We start from the raw sequence: 22,955 nt of genomic DNA on the forward strand, positions 1-22,955 counted from the left end.
TTTTGGCTCTATGGTGTATGTTGACATGTTGACGTCTCTATAAGTCTCATTAGAGTTCGTTAAAATAGAAAGGTCTTCGGTTCTGGTGTAGAGAAGATGAACGGTGTGTGTGTGTGTGTGTGTGTGTGTGTGTGTGTGTGTGTGTGTTACACAACCTCATGGAGTCGGTCAGTACCTCGAGAGCTTTGTGAGGCAGCTGTTTGTCCGTCCACTGCTTGAGTTTAATATCTACAGTGGTGTTGAAGGTGCCCGAGTCCATGGTCTGAGCAGCAGGAAGGTAGATGTTCTCGATGACGTGAGTGGACACCCTCTCCCACAGCTTCTTCTGCAGTATGGACTCCCTGAGTGCACAAGATCAGAGCACACGTCAGTCACACGACCCGGAATAAATATTCACCTGAGTGTGAGTGTGTGTGTGTGTGTGTGTGTGTGTGTGAGAGAAAGAGAGAGCGAGAAAGACATTGGGGCTCATTTATCATTGAAGACAGCTCATATTTTACAATTTCCTGTTTGCTTTGTTCGACTGTGGCATGTCGATGCGCGCGACTCCGATACGCAGCCTGCGGCTATTCATCATCGCATCGATCGGGAAGGATGATGAAGCTCGGAGGAGACGCTACACACATCTAATCTATTCCATTTAGACGCTCCTCAGGGCTTTGAGTTCAGGAGCTACACGTCCTCGCTCCGGGCTTCGACCGATCCCCAGGTACGAGCACAGACGCCTGGCTGCTTTCACACCAAACGATCTGTCACAACTGTCCGAGTTTTATTCGTGAAAATTAGTCAGGGTTGCCAGATCCACGTTTTAAAGCAGGAACATTTCTACTTAACAATGTTTCACTGTACAACCTGAAGATGATTATGTTCCCCTTGAGTCTCAACAACAATTCTATATCTAATTATTATATATATATATATATATATATATATATATATATATATATATATATATATATATATATATATATTCAAATTCATAATTGGAATGATTAATAAAATATTTATTTAACTTTTTTTATTTATTAAATGCCCTTTAATGACTATTTATTTATTTGCTTATTACCTTTGCATTTTATTAAATTAATTCATACTTATATATTTGATTACTTTTATTTATTTTTTTTTTTTATTGGTTGGCTTTAAATGGCCTATCTATCTATCTATCTATCTATCTATCTATCTATCTATCTATCTATCTATCTATCTATCTATCTATAAAGAGAAAACAGAAAGAAAGAAAGAAAGAAAGAAAGAAAGAAAGAAAGAAAGAAAGAAAGAAAGAAAGACACAAAGAAAAACCTACAGACAGACAGACAGACAGACAGACAGACAGACAGACAGACAGACAGAAAGAAAGAAAGAAAGAAAGAAAGAAAGAAAGAAAGAAAGAAAGAAAGAAAGAAGACAGACAGACAGACAGACAGACAGACAGAAAGAAAGAAAGAAAGAAAGAAAAAGACAGACAGACAGACAGACAGAAAGAAAGAAAGAAAGAAAGAAAGAAAGAAAGAAAGAAAGAAAGAAAGAAAGACAAATAGAAAAACCGAGAGAAAGACAGACAGACAGACAGACAGAAAAACGGAGAGAAAGACAAAGACAGACAGACAGACAGACAGACTTGCCAGTGTTTGGGAGTCACTTGGCTCAGGCTGATCACCTCATCCAGGATCTCGTTCTTGGCTTTTTCATACAACTCATTCTGGAGAAACGAGGAGAACATAAAGTCAGACCACTTTGTGTGTGTGTGTGTGTGTGTGTGTGTGTGTGTGTGTGTGTGTGTGTGTGAGAGAAATTTAACTCACCCTGTCCAGCTCTCGTAAACGGGGGTAATTATTCTTCCACTCGGTCTCCAGGTTAAAGCGAGCAGCTGTTTGGATGAAAAAAGCTATTATTATTATTATATGTATTTTTTTTATTACTGACTTTTATTGTTGCTCTTAAATTTCTGAAAAATCGCCGTCACAGTAAAATAATCACTTTGGATGCAGTGTAAAGAAGCAAAATACTGGATTAAAAATTTAAATAACACTCCATGTAATATTACAATAATAATAAAAAAAGAACAGTACTGAATCATGAAAAAGTGCTAAATAAAATAAATATAATTATATTATTAATAAATTCTAAGTAATAGGTGTAATATAGCGCTCTCCGTGCATCGTGCAGTCTCGCATGTAAAAACAAATAGCACGTGGTGTCAGCGATTCGCCTCTAGAGGCCGCTGTTGTAACTGGATTTGAAACTTTCCTCGTATATCAGGAAGGAAAAAATATATATATATATTTTTTAAACGGTCTAGAATATTAATAGTAGGTTTATTTTAACAGAGAGAGACAGCATATAAAAAAAAAGAAAATAAATAATAATAATAATAAACTAATAATATATATAAATTAATTTGTATTTGATTGAGTGAAATAAGTACGTGTTCCCAACCAGCAAGAATTCTGACTCCCACACACCCAAAATTAGTCCTGTACCTTTAAGAAGGTTCTCCTAGTATCAACTCATGATGTGTATAAAAAAACACCAGTCACAGAATCAACTTTCCATTTAAACCTCTCCAACACCATGGGAAAGACCAAAGTACTGTCAAAGGACGTCAGAGACTAGATTGTAGACCTCCACAAGGTTGGAATGGGCTACAAGACCATCAGCATGAAGCTTGGCAAGAAAGAAACCACTGCTGGAGCAATAATTCGAAAATGGAAGACAATCGCCCTCTCACTCTGGAGCTCCATGCTAAATCTCACTTTATGGGGTGAGGATGATTTTGAGAAAGGTGAAAGATCATCCCAGAATTACCCAGGAGGAGCCGGTTAATGTTCTCAAGGCAGCTGGGATCACAGTCACCAAGAAAACCATCGGTAGCACACCAAGGTCCTTCTGCTCACAAATGCACATGAACAGACCCGTCTGAAGTTTGGCAACAAACAACTAAATGATTCAGAGAAGACTTGGGAGAATATGATGTGGTCAGACCAAAATTGAGCTCTTTGGCATCGACTCGACTCGCCGTGTTTGGAGGCAGAGAAATGCAGAATATGACCCCAGGAACACCATCACCACTGTTCAACACGGAGGAGGAAACATTGTGCTTTGGGGCTGTTTATCTGCTCAGGGTACAGGAAGACTTCACCACATGAATGGGGCAAACTTTCAAAATCAGCAGGGGATCAAACAATTATTTCCTCCACTGTACAGTCCCGATTTCTTCGAAGTTGGATGAAAAAAAAAGAAGAAAGTCGGAGTAAAACTTCTTCTGGAAGGACGGTGCGTTTATTTTCAGGTCTCTCTTTCCCCCTTCTCTGTTCGCTCAGGTGTCCCTGAGGATGCCTCTGGTCTTGATCAATGCCCCTGCAGTCGGACGTGCTCTATATCAGCGTCCCCTTCCAGGCCTCTGGGGGACACCCGGCCCCGGGACACGCAGGCAAAAGCTGTCTGGCCTGCACAATGGAGCTGACGCTAATTGCTCTGGTTATCGGGCCGGCCTCCGGCACGCCGGCTCCCATCGATCGGCCACACAAAGGCTCGGGGTGCGTCGCAGCATGGGGTCATAAATCTAGCAGCACGCCGTTTAATACGAGACGCCGTTTAATTGGTGTGGAGGGTTTCTGAGACTCTGAGGGAGAACCAGGAAGTGGACTGATGATAATCAACCTATTATAACTATTACTGGATTCTGATTGGTCGGAAGGTTTGATGGACGACAACAGAACAGCTACAAATGGTGTTTTTTTATTTTTCAATTAACACGTTATCGTTACTATAGCAACGGCTCTTCCGCGTCCTTAAACCCGATTACAGAAAGGAATCTCAGGTGTCGCTGCCAAGTGTTCTGATGGAACAGATTTCGTAGGATTTGATTAATTGGATTTATTTACTGATTTTTAGATTTTCAAATCTAAAACTTCGGTCGATAAACGTGTCAAATTTCGGTAAAAAAAAACATATCAGAGAGTCTGATCGGGGGTATGGTACGTGTCACTCGTATTACATGAGCATAATCCAATCAAATACTCAATTCTGATTGGTCAGAAGGTGTGAATTCATTTTTATTCATAAATCCCTGCTTTCGCAGAGGTATAAATTCACAGGGGTGTAAATGGATGAAAAAAGGGGTGTAATCCTTAACACGATCGCGTTTTCTGTAGGTCTTGTTTGTTTGTTTTTTAAAGGAAGGAGTCTCCAGTCTCAGAAATCAGGGCTGCAGTCTCTGGACGTTTCTCAGAAATCTTCAGATAGGATCGGATTTGGGTTAAGCCTGAGGAAAAGGCAGGCGTATGAACGGTGATTTGAGCTGATTTATAGAAAGGGAAAAGATCTCTCCTTAGAGGAAAGTTTACGAAAATAAAGATCATGGGCGCCAATAAATCTGCAGGTGCGGGAAGTTCCAGACCTTTTGACATCTATGGAGCTTACAAGAACGATGTGCTGTTGTTGGCTGTGTCCATTTAGATTTTTTACCTTTAAAAGCGTCGGCTTGCTGCTCCACAGACTCCCGCACCATTTTCCAGAAGCAGTCGGACACGGCTAAGCTCAGGTTCTTGGTGGTCACCTGGTGGGCTTCAGCATCCCCTCTCTGTACATCAATCAGAAAGAAAATAACCAAATCATTTAATAATAGAAATACAATTTTCATTAAACACAGCGGCATTCCAAATGACACGAATATAACAAGCACGGTAACCATGACAACCAACTAGCTGGACTAGCTAGCTAGCGTATTATAATAAAAAATAATATTCATTATAATAATTATAATAATAAATATAATTCAGAAAGCAAAACTACACTGTACGGCCAAAAGTGTGTGCACACTGAAGACGTGCACACTGAAGACGTGCATACTGAAGAAATACAAACTGAATACGTGCACACGGAAGACCCGCACACTGAAGAAATACAAACTGAAGACGTGCACACTGAAGACGTGCACACGGAAGAAATACAAACTGAAGACGTGCACACGGAAGACGTGCACACGGAAGACATGAAGACGTGCATATTGATGAAATGCATATTAAAAACATGCACATTAAAGAAATGCAAACTGAAGACGTGCACATGGAAAAACATTCTAATCCATTTGAGACATGCCAATTAAAGACATGCAAACAGGACACACCCCATACTGTGTATTTCTAGGGTTAAAATAAGAATCCCATCCAAATATTTACTCACCTTAACAATCTGGAGTTCCTAAAGAAGTCCTCTTCATAGTCTTTAATAGAGTCGATGCTTTCACTGCTGCTGCCTAGCAACAGAAACAAACACCCCACATATATACACACGTATCTATATATATACATGCACACACACATACGTAAATAATCACACACATAGAATATACGGACAAGGTTTTTTGGACACCTGACCAAGAGATTGGTGTGTGTTTTCGTTAAAAAGTTCTACATTTAGTCTCCATTTGCTTTTATAATGAGCTCCACTCTTCTGGGAAGATGTTTCATTAGACTTTGTGGAGATTGATTCAGCCACAAGCGTGTTAGTAAAGTCAGGTCAGGCAGATCTTCTTGGAGCTGGCTTTGCTGGAACAGGTTTGGGTCTCCTAGATAAAGTGAAGGGAAAATTTCATACGACAGCATCCAATGACGTTCTGTACAATCGTGTGCCTCCAAAAGTATTGAAACAGTTTGGAGAAGAACCACATTCACGTGGAAAAGTCAAGTGTCCCAATACTTTTGCCCGTATATAGTGTGCATACATACATATATAAATGCTCATGCTGTTCAGAACGTACCTTTTCCAGTCACTACAGCGAAGTAGCCCAGAGCTTTCATAGGGAACAGTTTGCCTTCAATGATCTGATGGATCTACACAAAGAGCCACAAGGAAAGTAAAGAAGTCGCTATTTTTTTTCTTTCATTATTGAATTAAGAGTTTAAACACACTTGGAAATAAACCCGGCTTTTCACACAAACACAGAATGTAAAGGTGGTGAAAAAGTGCCACCTGGTGGAAGAGAACGACAGTTGCAATCATGAGTGGAGGTCGTCATTCATCAGTAGCCATAACCACATTGATAGTTTTTCCGGGTTGAGCTATACAGTACGATAGCGGCCTCTAGAGGTGATGATGCAATTAATCGTTTATTCGAAGGGTCTTTTTTCATTTTATTTTGGATGCAATTGTTTTTATTTATCTGGAGCGTTACTTTTTTGTCTTATTGTCCTCAATATTTATTCATATAAGCATGAACATCAAAATCCAACACATGCACATCTGTAACATACAACCTTCGCACACTGCTTCTCAACAGGATCCGCGTCGCTATGTGACCTTTAATTGACCCAAAGTAAGACCCAAATTGCTATATATTAAAAAAATGTTTTTTTAAATATTGATATATATTCATATTTATTATTATATTGTATTAATTATATTAGTATTGATTTAATTTTTGTTGAGAAATAGTTCAGTACTATTTTAGTGTTATGGTTTTTTTTATTCAGGTCCATTTTTTTGAAAATCTGGAAAAAAAAAAGGTCAATCTGGGTGTGAATCCCAGTCACACAGGCGGAGTCACAGTAAGCACCCTGACCCTGCTTTTTCTTTACCTATGCAGTGTTTTATTCCTATGACACCGCAGCAGTTAGACGATTGCAATACTTTTTATCCGTTTATAGTTACATTTAATGCTGTTCACGAGTTCCTTCCTGTTTGTGCGAACGCTACAGCAGCTCTACATGCGATCTACTTCTCTTAATGTAATTTATTTACTGAATGATTCATTAATTGATTAATTGATAATTTTACATCATGACCTCCGGTATCTCTTGTATATCCGTGTGGCCGTACAGAGAATCCATAAATACATCGTACGTCCTGTTTCTATGGGAACAATAACGCATAGTTGTGATTTTAGCTGGGATCGTAAATAAACATCCGATTCGTATTTAAATGCCGTTTCCCAGACGATCTGCAATCGGACTCACTCTGCTCGGGCTCGCGAGGTTCTTCTCTGACAGGTCCACTTTGGTCAGAACAAAAATGGTCCTTTTGCCCTGAGGGTCCATCTGACTGACCAGATCAGTGACAATACTACGCTCGGCATCTACCGATCCGTCTGAGAGAGAGAGAGAGAGAGAGAGAGAGAGAGAAGGAGGAGTATTAATGAGGAATAACACCACATCAGGAGCATCACTGGACAGTAGGAAACTCACCCTGAATACACAAGATGATGGCGTTCGGGTTCTGCATGTACGCTTTACTAATGCTGAAGATGGTCTCCTTGGTGTCTGCAGCCATGCCAGTGGTCACCGTCTACAACACACACACACACCAGCATGAACATCAAAATCCAACACATGCACTGGAACATACTGTACAACCTTCGCAAACTGCTTCTCAACAGGTTCCGTGTCACTATGTGACCTTCAATTGACCTTAAATTAAGACCCAAATTGCCTTCGAGTTTCGCTTTAGTAAAACTATATAAAACATTTTTTTATTTAAATATTGAATCAAAATATTACCACAAAAGTATGAATATTAACGGACATTTTTTATTGCCGTTAAATCAACCGGTTTTCTTTCCCACCCATAAAGGGGGCCATTTTTAAATCCTACAGACTCTGAACTGGAATTTGTACAGACATTTTTTTCTACGCTTTTCTGCGTCTGTGGTCCGTGTCTATGATGTTACTATTATACATTATTACACATTATAGTGCAAAAAGTAACTCATTATAAAACAGCAATATTGAGGGTTTAATTTACTGATGTATAGAAATAAAATATTAACGTGGCCTGGTACCAAACGATCCACGGCCTGGTACCGGTCTGCCACCTGCTGGTTGGGGACTCCTGCACTACTTTATATTTCTTATTATGATTATAATTATGATTATGATTATAATTATTACCACTGGATTTGGACTTTTAAGTTTAATTACAAAGTGGTATAAAAAAAAAATTCTAGACTTTTCTAGATGCAGCTGGAAGGTCGCTGTTTTGACACCGTTAAAGAGATCACAGAAGGTGACTTCCAGGACATGTTCCAGAAGTGGCAGGAACGCTGGGGGCTGTGAAAAGGGCCTATTTTAAAGGTGATGGAGTGCAAACTTTTTTTGTAAACAAAGCGAATCTCAAAACTTTTTCATACCACCTCATATGTCGTTTTTTTTGCTGAAAAAACTGTAAACACATCGGTCACATTAAATTTTAGAAAAAAAGCTAAATAAAGCAATGTGACATTTTTCCACAATTTGGGGACAATTTCTTATAGACTAAGCTTTTGAGGACCAGCAAACACACACACTTTTCTGGTATTTTTACAATGTAGGTACTTGTGACTAATGTGGGGACAAATTTGACACTAATTGGAACCAATTACAGCCTCAAGTCTTTTTGAGCTTGATGCTAGAAGCTTGACACACATATTTTTTAACAGTTTTTTCAATTTTCCTTTGCAGAACCTCTCAAGCTCCATCAGTTTGGATGGGGCGCATCGGTGCACAACCATTTTCAGATCTCTCCAGAGATGTTCATTCAGGTTTAAGTCTGGACTCCTTCACAGAGTCATCCTGTAGCCACTCCTTTGTTATCTTGGCTGTGTTTAGAGTTGTTGTCCTGTTGGAAGGTGAACCGTCACTCCAGTCTGAGGTCCAGAGCGCTCTGGAGCAGGTTTTCATCAATGATGTTTCTGTACATTGCTGCATTCACCTTTCCTCGATCCTGACCAGCCTCCCAGTTCCTCTCTCTGAAAAACATCCCCACAACATGATGCTGCCACCACCATGCTTCACTGTAGAGATGGCATTAGCCAGGTGATGAGCGGTGCCTGGTTCCCTCCAGACATGACGCTTGGCTTCCAAGCCAAAAAGTTCATCTTTGTTTCTCATTGTCTGACAGTCTGGCCACTAGACCATACAGGCCTGTTTGGTGGAGTGCTGCAGAGATGGTTGCTCTTTCGGAAGGTTCTCATCTCTCCATAGAGAAACACTGGAGCTCTTCCAGAGTGACCATCGGGTTCTTGGTCACCTCCCTGACTAAGGCTCTTCTCCCCCGAAAGCTCAGTTTGGCCGAGCGGCTCCGCTCTAGGAAGAGACCTGAGGGTTCCAAACTTCTTTTATTTACAGATGTTTGAGGTCACTGTGCTCATTGGGACCTTCAATGCTGCAGAAATGTTGGTTCGACTCCCCAGATCTGAGGGGTGTGCTTTTCTATATCATGTCCAATCAACTGAATTTACCACAAGCTGAACTCCAATCAAGTTGTAGAAACATCTCAAGGATGATCAGTGGAAACAGGAGGCACCTGAGCTCTATTTTTAGTGTCATGGAAAAGGCTGTGAATATTTATGTGCATGTGATTTATTTATTTTTTGGTTTGTTTTTATTTTTAATAAATTCAAAAATATTTTAAACAATCTTCTTTCACGTTGTCATTGTGGGGTTTTGAATTTTAAGGAAAATTCTGAATTTAATCCATTTTGGAAAGAAGCTGTAACATAACAAAATGTGGAAAAAGTGAAGAGCTATGAATATTTTCTGGATACACTGTATCAAGGTGAAGCTTACACTGATCACTCCTGGTAAGTCCACCAGAACCATCCTCTGGATCCCCGGGCCTTTTACACTTAATGAGATCGTCTGCAGGAAAAACAAAGGAAATAAAAAATGGGTTAAAATACAATACATTCAAACACAAAGCAATATATGGATATGTGCATATGTAAATGTATATATCTGTGTGTGTGTGTGTGTGTCTGTATATATAAGAGTAAAAATGTACTTGCCTCTGGACTGACTGTCTGTCCGTCCTTCACACTCTTCCTCATCCTCAACTCAATCTCACGCCTCAAAGCTGCCAGCTAAAGAAGAAGAGCATTTCTTTATATCCAATAAACTGCAATAGTAGTAGTAATAATAATAATAATATGAATAATAATAATAATAATAATAATAGTCCTACATCGTCCTCCTTTCCCAGGTCGAATTCACGGGTACTGTCTTTAAACATGGCCACATGATGAGGGCCTTCACTCAGAGTCACCTATACAACATACATAAATCAATAAATACTGGCACACCGAACTTCCAGAACAGACAACAACAGTGTACAACACTCACTGCAGCTTTATCTATAATGTACATTCCAACCAGAATCATAAACTCATTCATCTGAAACACAGATTTGAAAAAAAGAAACAGGAAGAGAGAAAGGCAGATAGAAAGACAGCTAGACATAGTGGACAAACAGACAAAGACAAACATGCTGATCATCTCAACCTGAGCATTTTTGTTTTAAAGAGTAAAGTTTAGATAGACAGACAGACAGACAGACAGACAGACGGACAGACGGACAGACAGATAGACAGACCTACAAAGACAGACAGACAAATAGATACAGACACACAGACAAATTAATAGAAAGACTGCCAGACAAAATGACAGACATATAGATATATAGACAGACGTACAGACAGAAATACAAAGACAGACAGACAAATAGATCGACAGATTGATAGACAGACAGACAGATAAATAGACAGACAGAATGACAGACAGACATATAGATAGTTAGACAGACAGATACATATACATATACATATACAAACACACACACACACACACACACACACACACACACACACACACACACACACACACACACACAGGTGAAGAACCAATATATGGATCCATGTTTCTTACCTTGACAGGAGACCTGGTCATCATCTCTCCTGAGCCTCGAGGGAAGATCCTAGCCTGAGCGATCATCTCCAACACGCTGGTCTTTCCTGCACTCTGGTCACCTACAACCACCACCTGAACACAATCGATGAGGACACGCCCACTTTAGAATAAACAATATTCTCTGAGCTCTGTTTATTATTGATTTATCCTGCTAGGGTTTGATATGAGAGGTGTGTTCAGGCTGAGCACTGACCCTGGGCAGGTGATCTTGAGTGTTGTAGTTGGAATCATAATCGGAGAGGATGTCTAGGACTTCAGAGTACATGTCAATCAGAGACTTCTGAAGAAAAAAGAAACAAAAATCAAATCTTATAATCGTTTCATGATAAAAAATTAAATAAATAAATAAACCCTTCGCCCTGGATTGTCCTCAGACATCAGGTGGAAGGAATGACTTGGAGACACCAGGCAGGGTGAGCTCTGACCTTGACTTTCCTCTGATGAATCCCTTTGTCATCTTTCTGCAGCACCACTTTCCTCAGCTCTTTATTCTCCTTCTCCAGACGCTCCAACATCCGCTGGTACTTCAGCTACAGAACAGGAGAAACGAATCAGCTTATTCGCCAGTCACACCGGTGTTCGAGTCTCCAAGCTTTACGTTCCTAATTACATACACTCTATGGCCAAAGGTTTGTGGACACCCGAGCGTAAGATTTGGGATGTGCTTTAATTTTTGAGCAGCCCATCCCACATTTAGTCTCCATTTCTCTTATAACATCCTTCACTCTTCTGGGAAGATGTTCTGAAAAGTCGGGTGTTCCAATACTTTTGGCCACACAGTGCAAGTCCAATGCATAATGTAGGTTAATGAACGTTTATCCACATTATATGATATTAAACCCGGGATTGGACTCACCTGTGTGCGCATGAGCTCCTCTTGCAGCTGGTCCACTTTCTCTTTATCTGAAGGCTAAAAACACACAGAACAGAAAGTTACACCTCACACACGACAACTCTTCTCCGACCCGATCCTCGTGCAGCCGGCCCCCCGGTCCGACTCGCCACCCGAGCGGAGGATGCAAAAGAAAAAAACAAAAAAAAGAATAATCATTTCAATCATGTTAGAAAAGAAGCCCTGTAGAAAAAAAAGGAGGATTATAATCTGGGGACAATAATTGCACCTTTAATGCATTTCTGACACACAGACCCACACAAATTACAGGAGAGTAAAGATCGCATGGGATTGACAGGGAATTATTATCCATATATCACACACACACACACACACACACACACACACACACACACACAGTCATTCTGATTACTGAAATCAGCAGGAAACACTAGTGCATGCCGTGTTAGTACCACACCAGCACCGAGTCACACTGATTATAAAGCAAAAAGAGACACTTCCTGTTTTTCTGTTCCTGTTGTTCACAAACACAAAAAACTTTATCGGACAACCATCTACAAGTGTGTGAAAGTATTTACCCCCCTGCAATTCCCCACCCCAAGCAACCCCCTGCTACATCATGGAGTCCAGCACTCGGATTTCACCTTATCTACAAATAAAAAAAATAATTTTTAAACGAATCATGATTTAACAAAAAAAAAAAAAGTACAGCAACTTCATATAAATTATAACTGTTAAATTATAATGGTGCAAAAGTTTGAATTTATTTTCCAGTAATAATACCATATTGTTACCTACATCCATAAACTATATTCCATATTGTGCAATTTGTTACCACTTATTTCATATTGCGGTCTGCACAAACTTTTGCACACCATCGAAATGCTGCCGGCGGTTCAGGAATGGAACCAGGCGTTGTGAAGGTGTAGCGAGGGGTTTATTAACTAAAGGCTAATGTTGAAGAATAATCAGTGTCTATGAGTCAAATACTATACAACAGATTATCAATTAAAAACTTGAAAGAAATTCTTTAAAAAATTCAAGCAACAAAATTCAAAGAAAAAAAGTGGGGCTCCAATTTTAATTAATGATTAATGAAACTACACATAAAAAAAGAAGAAATAAGTAAATATATATATATTTATATATATATATATATATATATATATATATATATTTTTTTTTATAAATAATTACTTAAATGGATAAACAAGTTAAAAAAATTAACAAATGCAAAATGAGTAATGCAAGTAAAGAAGTAAATTAATTGATGTGTAAAAAGTATAATAAATTTAATAAATAAACAAATACCCCAAAATGCTGTTTTCTTTTTTTTTCTTCTATTTTTTTCCATTTTTCCCCATTTATGTGATTGTGATAAATTTATCACCTGTTAAATAAAAACGGAAATAAAAGTAATAAACTCTTCTTTTTATTTTATTTTATTCATAACACGATTTTAAAGTGCTACTGAACTAAATGAAGAGGGGCCACTTCAGGTCCTCAGATACACTACTTCAAACTTCAGCGTTCTCACTCCAGTCGTTCTATTGGGATTTATTATTATAAACAGAAATAAATAAGGTTAAGAGAAAAACAATTAAAATAAACAATCAATTTCTCAGGGAATATACTCCATTGATGAATAAATTCCCTGCTCAATGTTTGTGTATTTTTTTTGTAAGACTGGGGTGAGGACGGCTGGGAGTGGACGTGCTGGGAGATGGACCTTCACCTTGTGGGGGAATTTCGGGGCCTGGCTTGGGGGCGGAGTCTTAGCGCGGCCTGGGCGGGGCTCGTTAGCGGCCGCCGCCCGCCGCACTTCCTCTTCATGCTGCTGGATCTGCTGTTGAATGAGAATGAGATCTCGAAGCAGCCCCTGCTGAGGGACGGCATAGTGAGAGAGAGAGAGAGAGAGAGAGAGAGAGAGAGAGAGAGAGAGAGAGAGGCGGAGTCAGCTGTCAATCAAACTGATCACATGACGCTGGAGTAGGACGAGAACTGGGTGAAGCGAGGAGACAGCGGTGATGAAAAAAAGTCCGGAAAATGAGAACAGTTAAGATTTTATATACTGTATTAATATTGATGCTTTTATATATTTTGTAGCAAAATTTTTGTTTCCCCTTTTTCTTTTTTTTTTTAACCAAAGAAATTAAGCAGAGGTTCTTATCAGAGAACTATTTTATAATCTGTCCAAAAAAATCTTCATGTTGATAAATACAGGTTAAAATCAAATAAATAAAAAAAAAGCGCACTGGGCAAAAAAAAAAAAAAAAAACTTTCTATTTAAATAATAATTTTCCTTTTTCCATGTATTTTTATTTACTTTTATTATAATATTCATAATATAATACATTATAAGTATTATAATATAATATAACTAGGGTTGTCAATCGATCAAAATATTTAATCGCAACTTAATCACACATATTTATCAGTTCAAAATGTACCTTAAATGAATACTTTTCAAGTTTTAAATACTTTAAACAACATGCAAATGTACATTTCTTATTAGTGAAAATATTCATGTAAATGTAAAGTAATTGTTTTAAATGTTTTAAATGACGTAAATCATCAGGACATTTTGCTATGTTTCCACACGGACAGCATTAATTGCCAGATGTGCTGCATTATGGTGTATTCTTGTGCTGATTTGAGACTCGGCTAATCAGTAAAACAAATGTTTATTGTTAAAAAAAAAATTATTATTTGGGGGATTTTTTTAAAATATCTAAGGAAAGAAAGGGCATAGTGAATAAATGTGTTGTGCTGTTGTTATTTTCGCCTCTTTTATATTTATTTATTATTATTTTTAATAAAAATGGTCAAACAGAAATGCGAGCTGCATTGATCGTGCGTTAATATAAATTGTACCGTTAAAATTAATTTGAGGTAACGCGCGTTATTAAGTGTATTATTTTGACAGCCCTAATATGCATATTTTATTAAAGATATTTACTTATGTTTTAAAGATAACAGCATTTATTCATGTTATAAAAATACAGCTTTTTTAATTTAACGATTTAAATAAATAATAATAATTCAATAAAAATTTATTAATATATACAATTTTGTATTAATTCATTTTAAATCAAATAAATTATCCAAATCATAATTGTCCAATTAAACATTTCTGCGTCATCTACACAATCAACGTGATCCAGCTATTGTTCAGCTCACACTGCAGATCGGATAAATAAATCCAATCTATTCCGATCTTTGTCTCAGGAAAACGAGACCGGAATGCAGGGAGGTAGATGAAGTTAACCTCTCAGAAATCCTGCATTCATACACACTTTTCTCTCTTACACACACACACACACACACACACACACACACACACACATTTAAAACACACTGCCACTTGAAAGCTTTTGGACATCACAAGCTTCTCCTACGTCAATTTCCATGGCAAAAGATCACATCGAATTTTTCGTACAGAGACGTGTTTATGTAACATTAACATCTAAATGTAACCTTAAATGGCAAAAAAATAAATAATAATAATAATAATTTCTAAAAGAAAATAGATTTGTAAATCATAAACAAATATGCTAATAAATAAAACTAAATATTAAATAACTTTAAATCTAAATAAATAGATAATGCATGTAGAAATTCAACTGAAATTATTACCGTGATTTCCGGACTAGAAAGCGCACCCTTATATAAGCCGCACCCACTGAATTTGACAAATATTTGTATTTTTAACATAAATAAGCCGCACCTGTCTATAAGCCTGTCTACACTGATGAACTTTACACAGGCTTTAACGAAAGACACTAAATGCAATATGTTGCGCTTCTATTAGGAGCAGAGACACGTCACTGTATTTTTCCGCTATTACTGCATGTGTGCAAGACTGAGGATTATGTCCTTTTTATTTTCTGATGCTCATTTCTAAGTTTCTTTGACTAACCCGTAACGCTGTTGCCAAGAAAAATAAAAAAGCACGAGTTTTGGAAACCTGTCTGTGCTTATATGATTTCTGTTGCAACTGGAGTTAGCGAGCTCTCCCTTCACCCAGACTCAACGCGTTACAACGGCTTGTATCTAAACAGTAGCCTACCAAGAAAGTCATTGTTCACTATCTTCCTCCTTCCTTTCACAACTACGGTGGTACCTTGACCTACGAGTGCATTAATGTACGAGTTTTCCGAGGTACGAGCAGTCACTCGGTCGATTTTTTTGCTTTGTTACGCGAGCAAAAAATTAAGGTACGAGCTCGAGACGCCGCTGCTAGATGGCGAAACTAAACCAGAAAGCAAGATTGTGACGAAAATTAAGATAAGCAAAGAAGAAAAAGTAAAAATGTTAAAGTTTAGGGATACGTAGTGTACAGTTTTTTGGCTTGAAGTTTGTGAAATCGGGAAAAAGGCAGAAAAATACATAAAATATTTTATGTATTTTTCCTGGGGTTTTCCCGGTTTCACAAACTTGGGGAAAAAGTAGCGGCTTACATTAAATCTACATTACATTAAAAACAGAATACATTAAATCTGTTTTTTCAACTACATCTAAGTTCCCTGTTAATTTCCAGTTTATTCCCATGAATTGCTGTTAATTTTTATGGAAATTCCCTGAATTCCGCAACCCTAGTTGGGAACCTTAAGCGAAAGCATGCTAAGTCAAAAAAAAACATTGCTATGTTTAACATGACAATTTTATCCATACTTATTTCAACATTTATACGAGTAAAATCACGCCGAAAAAAAATTAAAGACAAACGGAAAGGAAATGACACAGAGGCTCAAAAAAACGAGGAGCTGAAAATAAATGATCAGAAATGCATTCAAAGGCACAAAAGAATTTGTTGGGCATTAGTATCACAGTACTGTATAAAACCTCGCGCAGGAAGTAGCTCGGAGATCGCCTTGTGTAGTTTTGGCGTAAACGGAGAAAATTCGCACCGTGGCGACAAGATCGGACAATCCCGAGTTGCAGCAAGCAAATGATTATCGCCTCAAAGCTGCGATTAGCATGGTCAGTCCACTGGACACTATATGGCCATAAGTATTGGGAGACCTGACTTTTCCAGCCATATGGGGTTCTTCTCCAAACTGTTACCACATGAGATTTTTCCTTCACTTGAACTTGGAGGCCCAAAGCTGCTCCACCATGACAGTGCCCCTGTGCACAAAGCCAGCTTCATGAAGATCTGCTTTCCATGGATTGAAGTGGAAGATCTCGTGCTATTGAACTCCAACCCTGTTGAACAGTTAATGTGAACATTGACTACACCCCAGGCCTCCTCACCTTCTCACCTACATCAGTACCTGACTTTACTGACACCACTGTGGCTGAAAGAAATCGTTACAAATCTCCACAAAATCTAGTGGAGCATCTGCCCAGAAGAGTGGCAGTTAGAGCAAATAGAGAATTAATAATAAAAAAAATAAATAAAAACACACCAGTCTTTTGGTCAGGTGTCCACTAACTTTTGGCCAGATAATGTACCCTGGTGAAGCTGTAAGCATCTTGCAGGCATTTGGGCCTAAATCAGAGGAAATGGGGATGGACTTGCCTTCTTAAATTTGTCACCGCCCTCAGAGCCAGCTCCTGTGCCCTGGATCTCGGAAGCGCTCAGGTTCGGCTCGCCTGGGGTTTCTGAGGGAAAAAACACACACACACTAACACATTACCCAGCGTATGTGACAACTATTAACTAACACACACACACACACACACACACACACACACACACACACACACACACACACACACTGAACATGGTGCTAATCTAGTACAGCAGACTGAACTTCATGTTCACATCCTGCTTCCAACAATGGGTTATAGCAGGGCGCCTAAACTTTTACACCTTCTTATATAATTATTATTATTTAGTTCTTGATACTCGCGACCTCGATAGTTGGCGACGTTTCATTTGAAACCGGACTGAGAGTAACTCGCGAATAAATTACATACAAATGTTTGAAAAACTATTATTGTAATTTAAAGTGGTAAATAAAACATTTATGACACAGTGATTCACACAGTAGAGCTGATTGAGAAAGGAAACATCACAAGGAGAGACAAAACCTCGCCTCTTGTTACTCGCGACGGGTCAAAGAACGAAACCCCCGCGAGTATCGAGGTTGCACTGTGTGTGAATATATAAACATATATAGATATAAATATTCTTTCAACCTTTTATTGATTTAGTTTTATTTGTAATATATAAATAACAATAATTATAATCATATTTAACAAAGTTAAAAATTTATTTTGGTAAATGTTAATAATGAAGAGATTTATGAAAAAATGTTTAATGAATACAATAATTTTTTTATTTAAATAATATTTTTTTATTGAACAGCATTAATATTTAATCAATAAAACATTTCTAAATATTGAACAATTATATTGAATCAAAAAATTATGATTCAATTTGTTTATTATTCAATCTATAATTTCTTGAATAATAATAATATTAATAATGGTAATAATAATGATAATAATTATAATAACAATAATAAAAGTAATAATTTTCCTTTAACACACACAATAAGGACCAAGGTGATTATGTTTTGTTTGGAAATCGCGGCTGTTGCACTTTCGGAGCTGTAAATCTTTCTGAAGAACATTTGAGGGGGGAAAAAAAAGAATTTCAGTTTCTTTAGAAGAAAAAAAAAAAAAAAAGTGCAACTTATGCAAAAATAGAAAAAAAAAGGAAATTGTATCAGAAACACACAAGGGCTTTAAAGCTTTTTAGCCCGTCGTTAATTAACACTCAACTCAAAACTAATTTTCAAAAACAAAATTCACAGTGACGGAGTGTCTCTAAATATTCTAGGAGAAAATACATTAAAGAGAAGCTCCTTCATTTTCACTCATTCATACCTTTACTTGATTTGACCATTTGACTTATTTGTATTCATTCTTTATTTTAAACAATATTTTAACTTGAGCAAAAAATTAATAAATAAATAAATAAATAAATAAATAAATAAATAAATACAAATAAATAGATAGATATCTAGATAGATGGACAGCTGATGTGGGGACAATAGGAGGAAGACAGAGGGGGACACAGTGTGCTGTTTACACACCTAACAACAGACGCAGACCAGAAGCTCCAATGACTGCACTATTCACACCTGTGAAAAATGTGGAGGGAAGGAAAGGAGGGAACAAGAGGAACATATAAATATGGAAAAAAAAAAGGACTTGAAAAACAGCTGGACTGATTTCTTACGTTCCCTGAGAAGAAGCAGCACTTTAGACACTGTAAGTCCAGAAAATCAGCCGGTATCTTCGTCATCATCATCATCATAATAATCAGTACTATAGTACATCAATACACTGATACAGGAAGTAGTGAGGAAAAAAATGAAAAAGAAATTATATATAATAAACGAGACATTTTTTTTATTTAATCAATTAATGAATTATATTTGAAATGTTATAAAATTCAGTGCTTTTTCTTTATTTCTCACATGTACTTTACAGCATAGTGAAATGATTTCTTTGCATGTCCCAGCGATGTTAGGAAGGTTGGGGTAAGAGCACAGGGTCAGCCATGATACAGCACCCCTGGAGCACAGAGGGTTAAAGTCTTGCTCTGGCAGCTTGGTGATACCGAGGCTTGAACCCCTGACCTTCTAATCAGTAACCCAAAGCCTTAATCAGTGAACCACCACTGCCCTGTGTTTGTACTTGCTTGTTTTTATCTAAGGTGCAGGTCATTTCTTTGCTTTGTATTTTTTCCACTTGATTTTTAATATAAACGTGGTCCTCGGGTTACGATGGTTCGACTTACAGCGATACGACTCTTAACGAAATTCAATTATTAACAAGTTACAGTATACTACCCCAAACTGATCACCATGACTCAAGACCACTAGGTGGGTTAGGCCATGTCTCCACTTTTCTATTTTTAAGTTACAATGGGGTCATCGTAACACATCATCTGAAAAGAATTATATTTCATTTTGATGCATCACTAATACAAATAACTTCAACATATCGCTGTTGAATTCCCGGCATCTGACTGGTTGTAAGGTAAAGAACGGTACAGACCAGAAGCTCTGACACAAAAAAGCCACGAGGGTGTTAGTAAAGTCAGGTACTGAGGTAGGTGAGGTGAGGACGCCACTTTCGAAATCCATACCGATAGTTTTTCCGGGTTGCGTCTGTTGCTGAGTTGCTGAAAATGTCCGCTGTCATTATACAGTACGAGCTCTAGAAGCGAATCACGGACACCACATGCCTTTTTTTTTTGTTTTTTTTTTGTTTTTTTAGACAGTATGATGCCAGGAGGAGTCGACTCACTAGACACCATAATTTGAGGCTTCTTAACTTGAATATGAAAACGGAAAAAAAAACTGACGCATGTTACTCGTAAATCGCTTGCAGTTCTTTAACTATTTAACTTTCTTCTGTTTCACAAGTAAAATCTAATGTTTGTTATTAAAGTGTCTTTATTTTATTAATTTTGAATGACAAAACTAAAAACAGTCACAATTATGAGGTCGACCTCTAGAGGTGACACCACATGCTGTTTATTTAAAGCGTTTTTTTTTTTTATTATTATTATTATTCATTTTGGATGTAATTGTTTTTATTTATTCGCTGTGTTACTATTAGTTTTAGTTCAAAAGTCTTAATTCACACTAATCTGTATTAATATATTCATAGTTATTTAAAACATTTTTATCATTCAGTATTTTTTTTTATAAACTTCGGTACTATTAATATTTTGGAAAGTTTTTTTTTGTTTCATTTTAAAAACAATGATTGGGTGATTAATCGGTTATCGCCAAGTACGATCCAACCTAGCTACCGGTATCAGCCATTAAACAATACATTAATACATTAGGAATCACTGTTCAGTACGGACGATAATTTTTCGAAACAAAACATGACATTGGAGCGTCTATTTGACGTTTGCCCCGCCCTTTTGGGCCACGCCCTATTTCTGGTGCAGTAAATTTCAACTTTATCAACATAATTTGGCTTTGAGATGCAAAATGTGTTTATTTTTTATCTTATTAGCAAGTCAGAGATACTGTCTCATTCCTCTGTGTGTGTGTGTGTGTGTGTGTGTGTGTGTGTGTGTGTGTGTGTGTGTGTGTGTGTGTACAGAAGACTCACCGCTCGACAGCAGGCCCTTGAGAAAAGTGAAGTTCTCTCCGATCTTCTCGAAGTCCGGCAGCAGCTTGGCGATCTCCTCCATTTCAGGCAAAGCCCTCGCTAGCTTCTCTTTAGTACGATATAAACAACAACAAGGCCTCGTTATTAAGGTTTTCGAATCGATCTAACGACACGTCAACGAGATTTTTTTTTATTTTTGTTTTTTTTTTTATATATAGCACGTACCGAAGTCGATGTTGTCGCCGAGCTCCCAAACAAAGCCCGGGATGATCCACGTGTACTCGCTCAGATCAGGAAGCATGTCCTTCCACTCGTCATACGTCTACAAGGAAAGGCATGAGATCATCCATTAAGGATCAGAAAAAAGAAAAGCATGCCCATGTGTACGTTTAGAGACGTATGTACCCCCTGTAGACACTGTGAGATATACACACACACACACACACACACACACACACACACACACACACACACACACACACACACACATGAGGTGGTATCAAAAAGATTTGTAGTTTTGAAACATGCCGTCAGCAAAAGGCTGCACTCACAGTCACAGGGAGCACTGACCTCATAGCGTGCAGATATAAATATATAAAAGTTGCGATAGTTGCAAAGTCTTGTAAAGACGGCTCAAAAGTATTCAGACCCTCTGGCATGGTGGCGGTACCTTTTTAGCGGTGTAGCCTCCTCCGACCGCAGACCCCAGCAGGATGTAGCGCAGTTTCAGCAGCCGAGCCGCCAGACGAGCCACCCAGAAGGAGCGCTGCTGCTGGTAGCCGTGTCCCGAGCGAGACCTCGGTGGCCGCACAGGGAGCCTGGAGAGGGAGGTGTAAAGCCGGTGAGGGGGGCGCTGAGGGGCCGGGTTGGCAGAGTAGTGATGGTGGATGGCACGGGACAAGGGGTGGAGCTTCTGCAGCGGGATGCCCAGCCTAATTCCACCCAGTCTGGAGCGGAGAAGATTCCTGCACTCCATGCTAAAGAGGAAAAAAAACGCTTACGTCGTTAAAAACACCACTGAGGGGAAAAAAAAAGGAAAAAATATAAACAGCTCTTGATCTTTATTTTTTTGTTTTGGGTTCGTCAGGAGAACCAGAAGACCTTAGCACCATAGGCTTTTTAAATTTTGTCTCAAACGTCCAACCAGCAGGTCAAGGTGTGAAGGTCAGGTGTCCACACGGTGTATTAAGGTGCATGACCAAGTGAAACACAAGGATAAGACAAAGGTTTATGACCATTTGAGACACAAGAACACTGGAGGAACATCTTGTCCACAGACCCAAGTTCTTCTCACTAAACCCTAAACTATATTCTGTGCTTGTGAGTAGTGTCCTGTTTTGGGACAATTTCCAAGGACCCAAAAAAATATTACGAACTTTGAATCTACACATCTGTCTGGGTAAATTTTCTTCTTTTTTTTCTCCACACACCATGTGAGAGTTGAAGACGAGACAGAGCCACATGACGATGCGAGATGTGAGGGCGAGACAGAGTTACATGACCATGTGAGATATGAGGACAAGACAGAGCTACATGATCATGTGAGACATAAGGACGAGACAGAGATACATGACAATGTGAGACATGAGGACAAGACAGAGATACATGACAATGTGAGACATGACAGAGCGAGACAGAGCTAAATGACAATGTGAGACGTGAGGACAAGACAGAGCTACATGACAAGGTGAGACATGAGGACCAGACAGAGCTACATGACAATGTGAGACATGAGGACAAGACAGAGCTACATGACAATGTGAGACATGACAGAGCGAGACAGAGCTACATGACAATGTGAGATATGAGGACAAGACAAAGCTACATGACAATGTGAGACGTGAGGATGAGACAGAGCTACATGAAGTTAGACGTGAGGACAAGACAGTGCTACATGACAATGTGAGACGTGAGGACAAGACAGAGCTACATGACAAGGTGAGACATGAGGACAAGACAGTGCTACATGACAATGTGAGACATGAGGACAAGACAGTGCTACATGACAATGTGAGACGTGAGGACGAGACAGAGCTACATGACAATGTGAGACGTGAGGACGAGACAGAGCTACATGAAGTGAGATGTGAGGACAAGACAGTGCTACATGACAATGTGAGACGTCAGGACGAGACAGAGCTACATGACGATGTGAGAGATCAGGACGAGACAGAGCTACATGATGTGAGACGTCAGGACGAGACAGAGCTACATGACAATGTGAGAGGTCAGGACGAGACAGAGCTACATGACAATGTGAGAGGTCAGGACGAGACAGAGCTACATGA

General features: G+C 38.6%; 1 protein-coding gene across 1 annotated transcript in view; it reads right to left on the minus strand.

Moving 5' to 3' along the window:
* opa1 (OPA1 mitochondrial dynamin like GTPase) overlaps positions 1–22,955 on the minus strand; it is a 47,345-nt gene that overhangs the window by 22,969 nt on the left and 1,421 nt on the right. The window contains exons 2-22 of the mRNA XM_046848653.1: positions 21,338–21,644; positions 20,893–20,989; positions 20,668–20,775; positions 18,624–18,671; positions 17,099–17,181; positions 13,310–13,456; positions 11,578–11,631; positions 11,147–11,251; positions 10,915–11,001; positions 10,680–10,793; positions 9,940–10,020; positions 9,764–9,838; positions 9,546–9,617; positions 7,188–7,287; positions 6,960–7,090; positions 5,765–5,837; positions 5,188–5,260; positions 4,471–4,583; positions 1,806–1,870; positions 1,626–1,702; positions 176–341 (exon numbers count right to left, since the gene is read on the minus strand). Coding sequence (XP_046704609.1) covers positions 176–341; positions 1,626–1,702; positions 1,806–1,870; positions 4,471–4,583; positions 5,188–5,260; positions 5,765–5,837; positions 6,960–7,090; positions 7,188–7,287; positions 9,546–9,617; positions 9,764–9,838; positions 9,940–10,020; positions 10,680–10,793; positions 10,915–11,001; positions 11,147–11,251; positions 11,578–11,631; positions 13,310–13,456; positions 17,099–17,181; positions 18,624–18,671; positions 20,668–20,775; positions 20,893–20,989; positions 21,338–21,644 — 2,176 coding nt within the window. The remainder of the gene's footprint in view (positions 1–175; positions 342–1,625; positions 1,703–1,805; positions 1,871–4,470; positions 4,584–5,187; positions 5,261–5,764; positions 5,838–6,959; positions 7,091–7,187; positions 7,288–9,545; positions 9,618–9,763; positions 9,839–9,939; positions 10,021–10,679; positions 10,794–10,914; positions 11,002–11,146; positions 11,252–11,577; positions 11,632–13,309; positions 13,457–17,098; positions 17,182–18,623; positions 18,672–20,667; positions 20,776–20,892; positions 20,990–21,337; positions 21,645–22,955) is intronic.

Source organism: Silurus meridionalis, chromosome 1 (genome assembly GCF_014805685.1).
Source record: "Silurus meridionalis isolate SWU-2019-XX chromosome 1, ASM1480568v1, whole genome shotgun sequence".
NCBI classification, from domain to species: Eukaryota; Metazoa; Chordata; class Actinopteri; order Siluriformes; family Siluridae; genus Silurus; species Silurus meridionalis.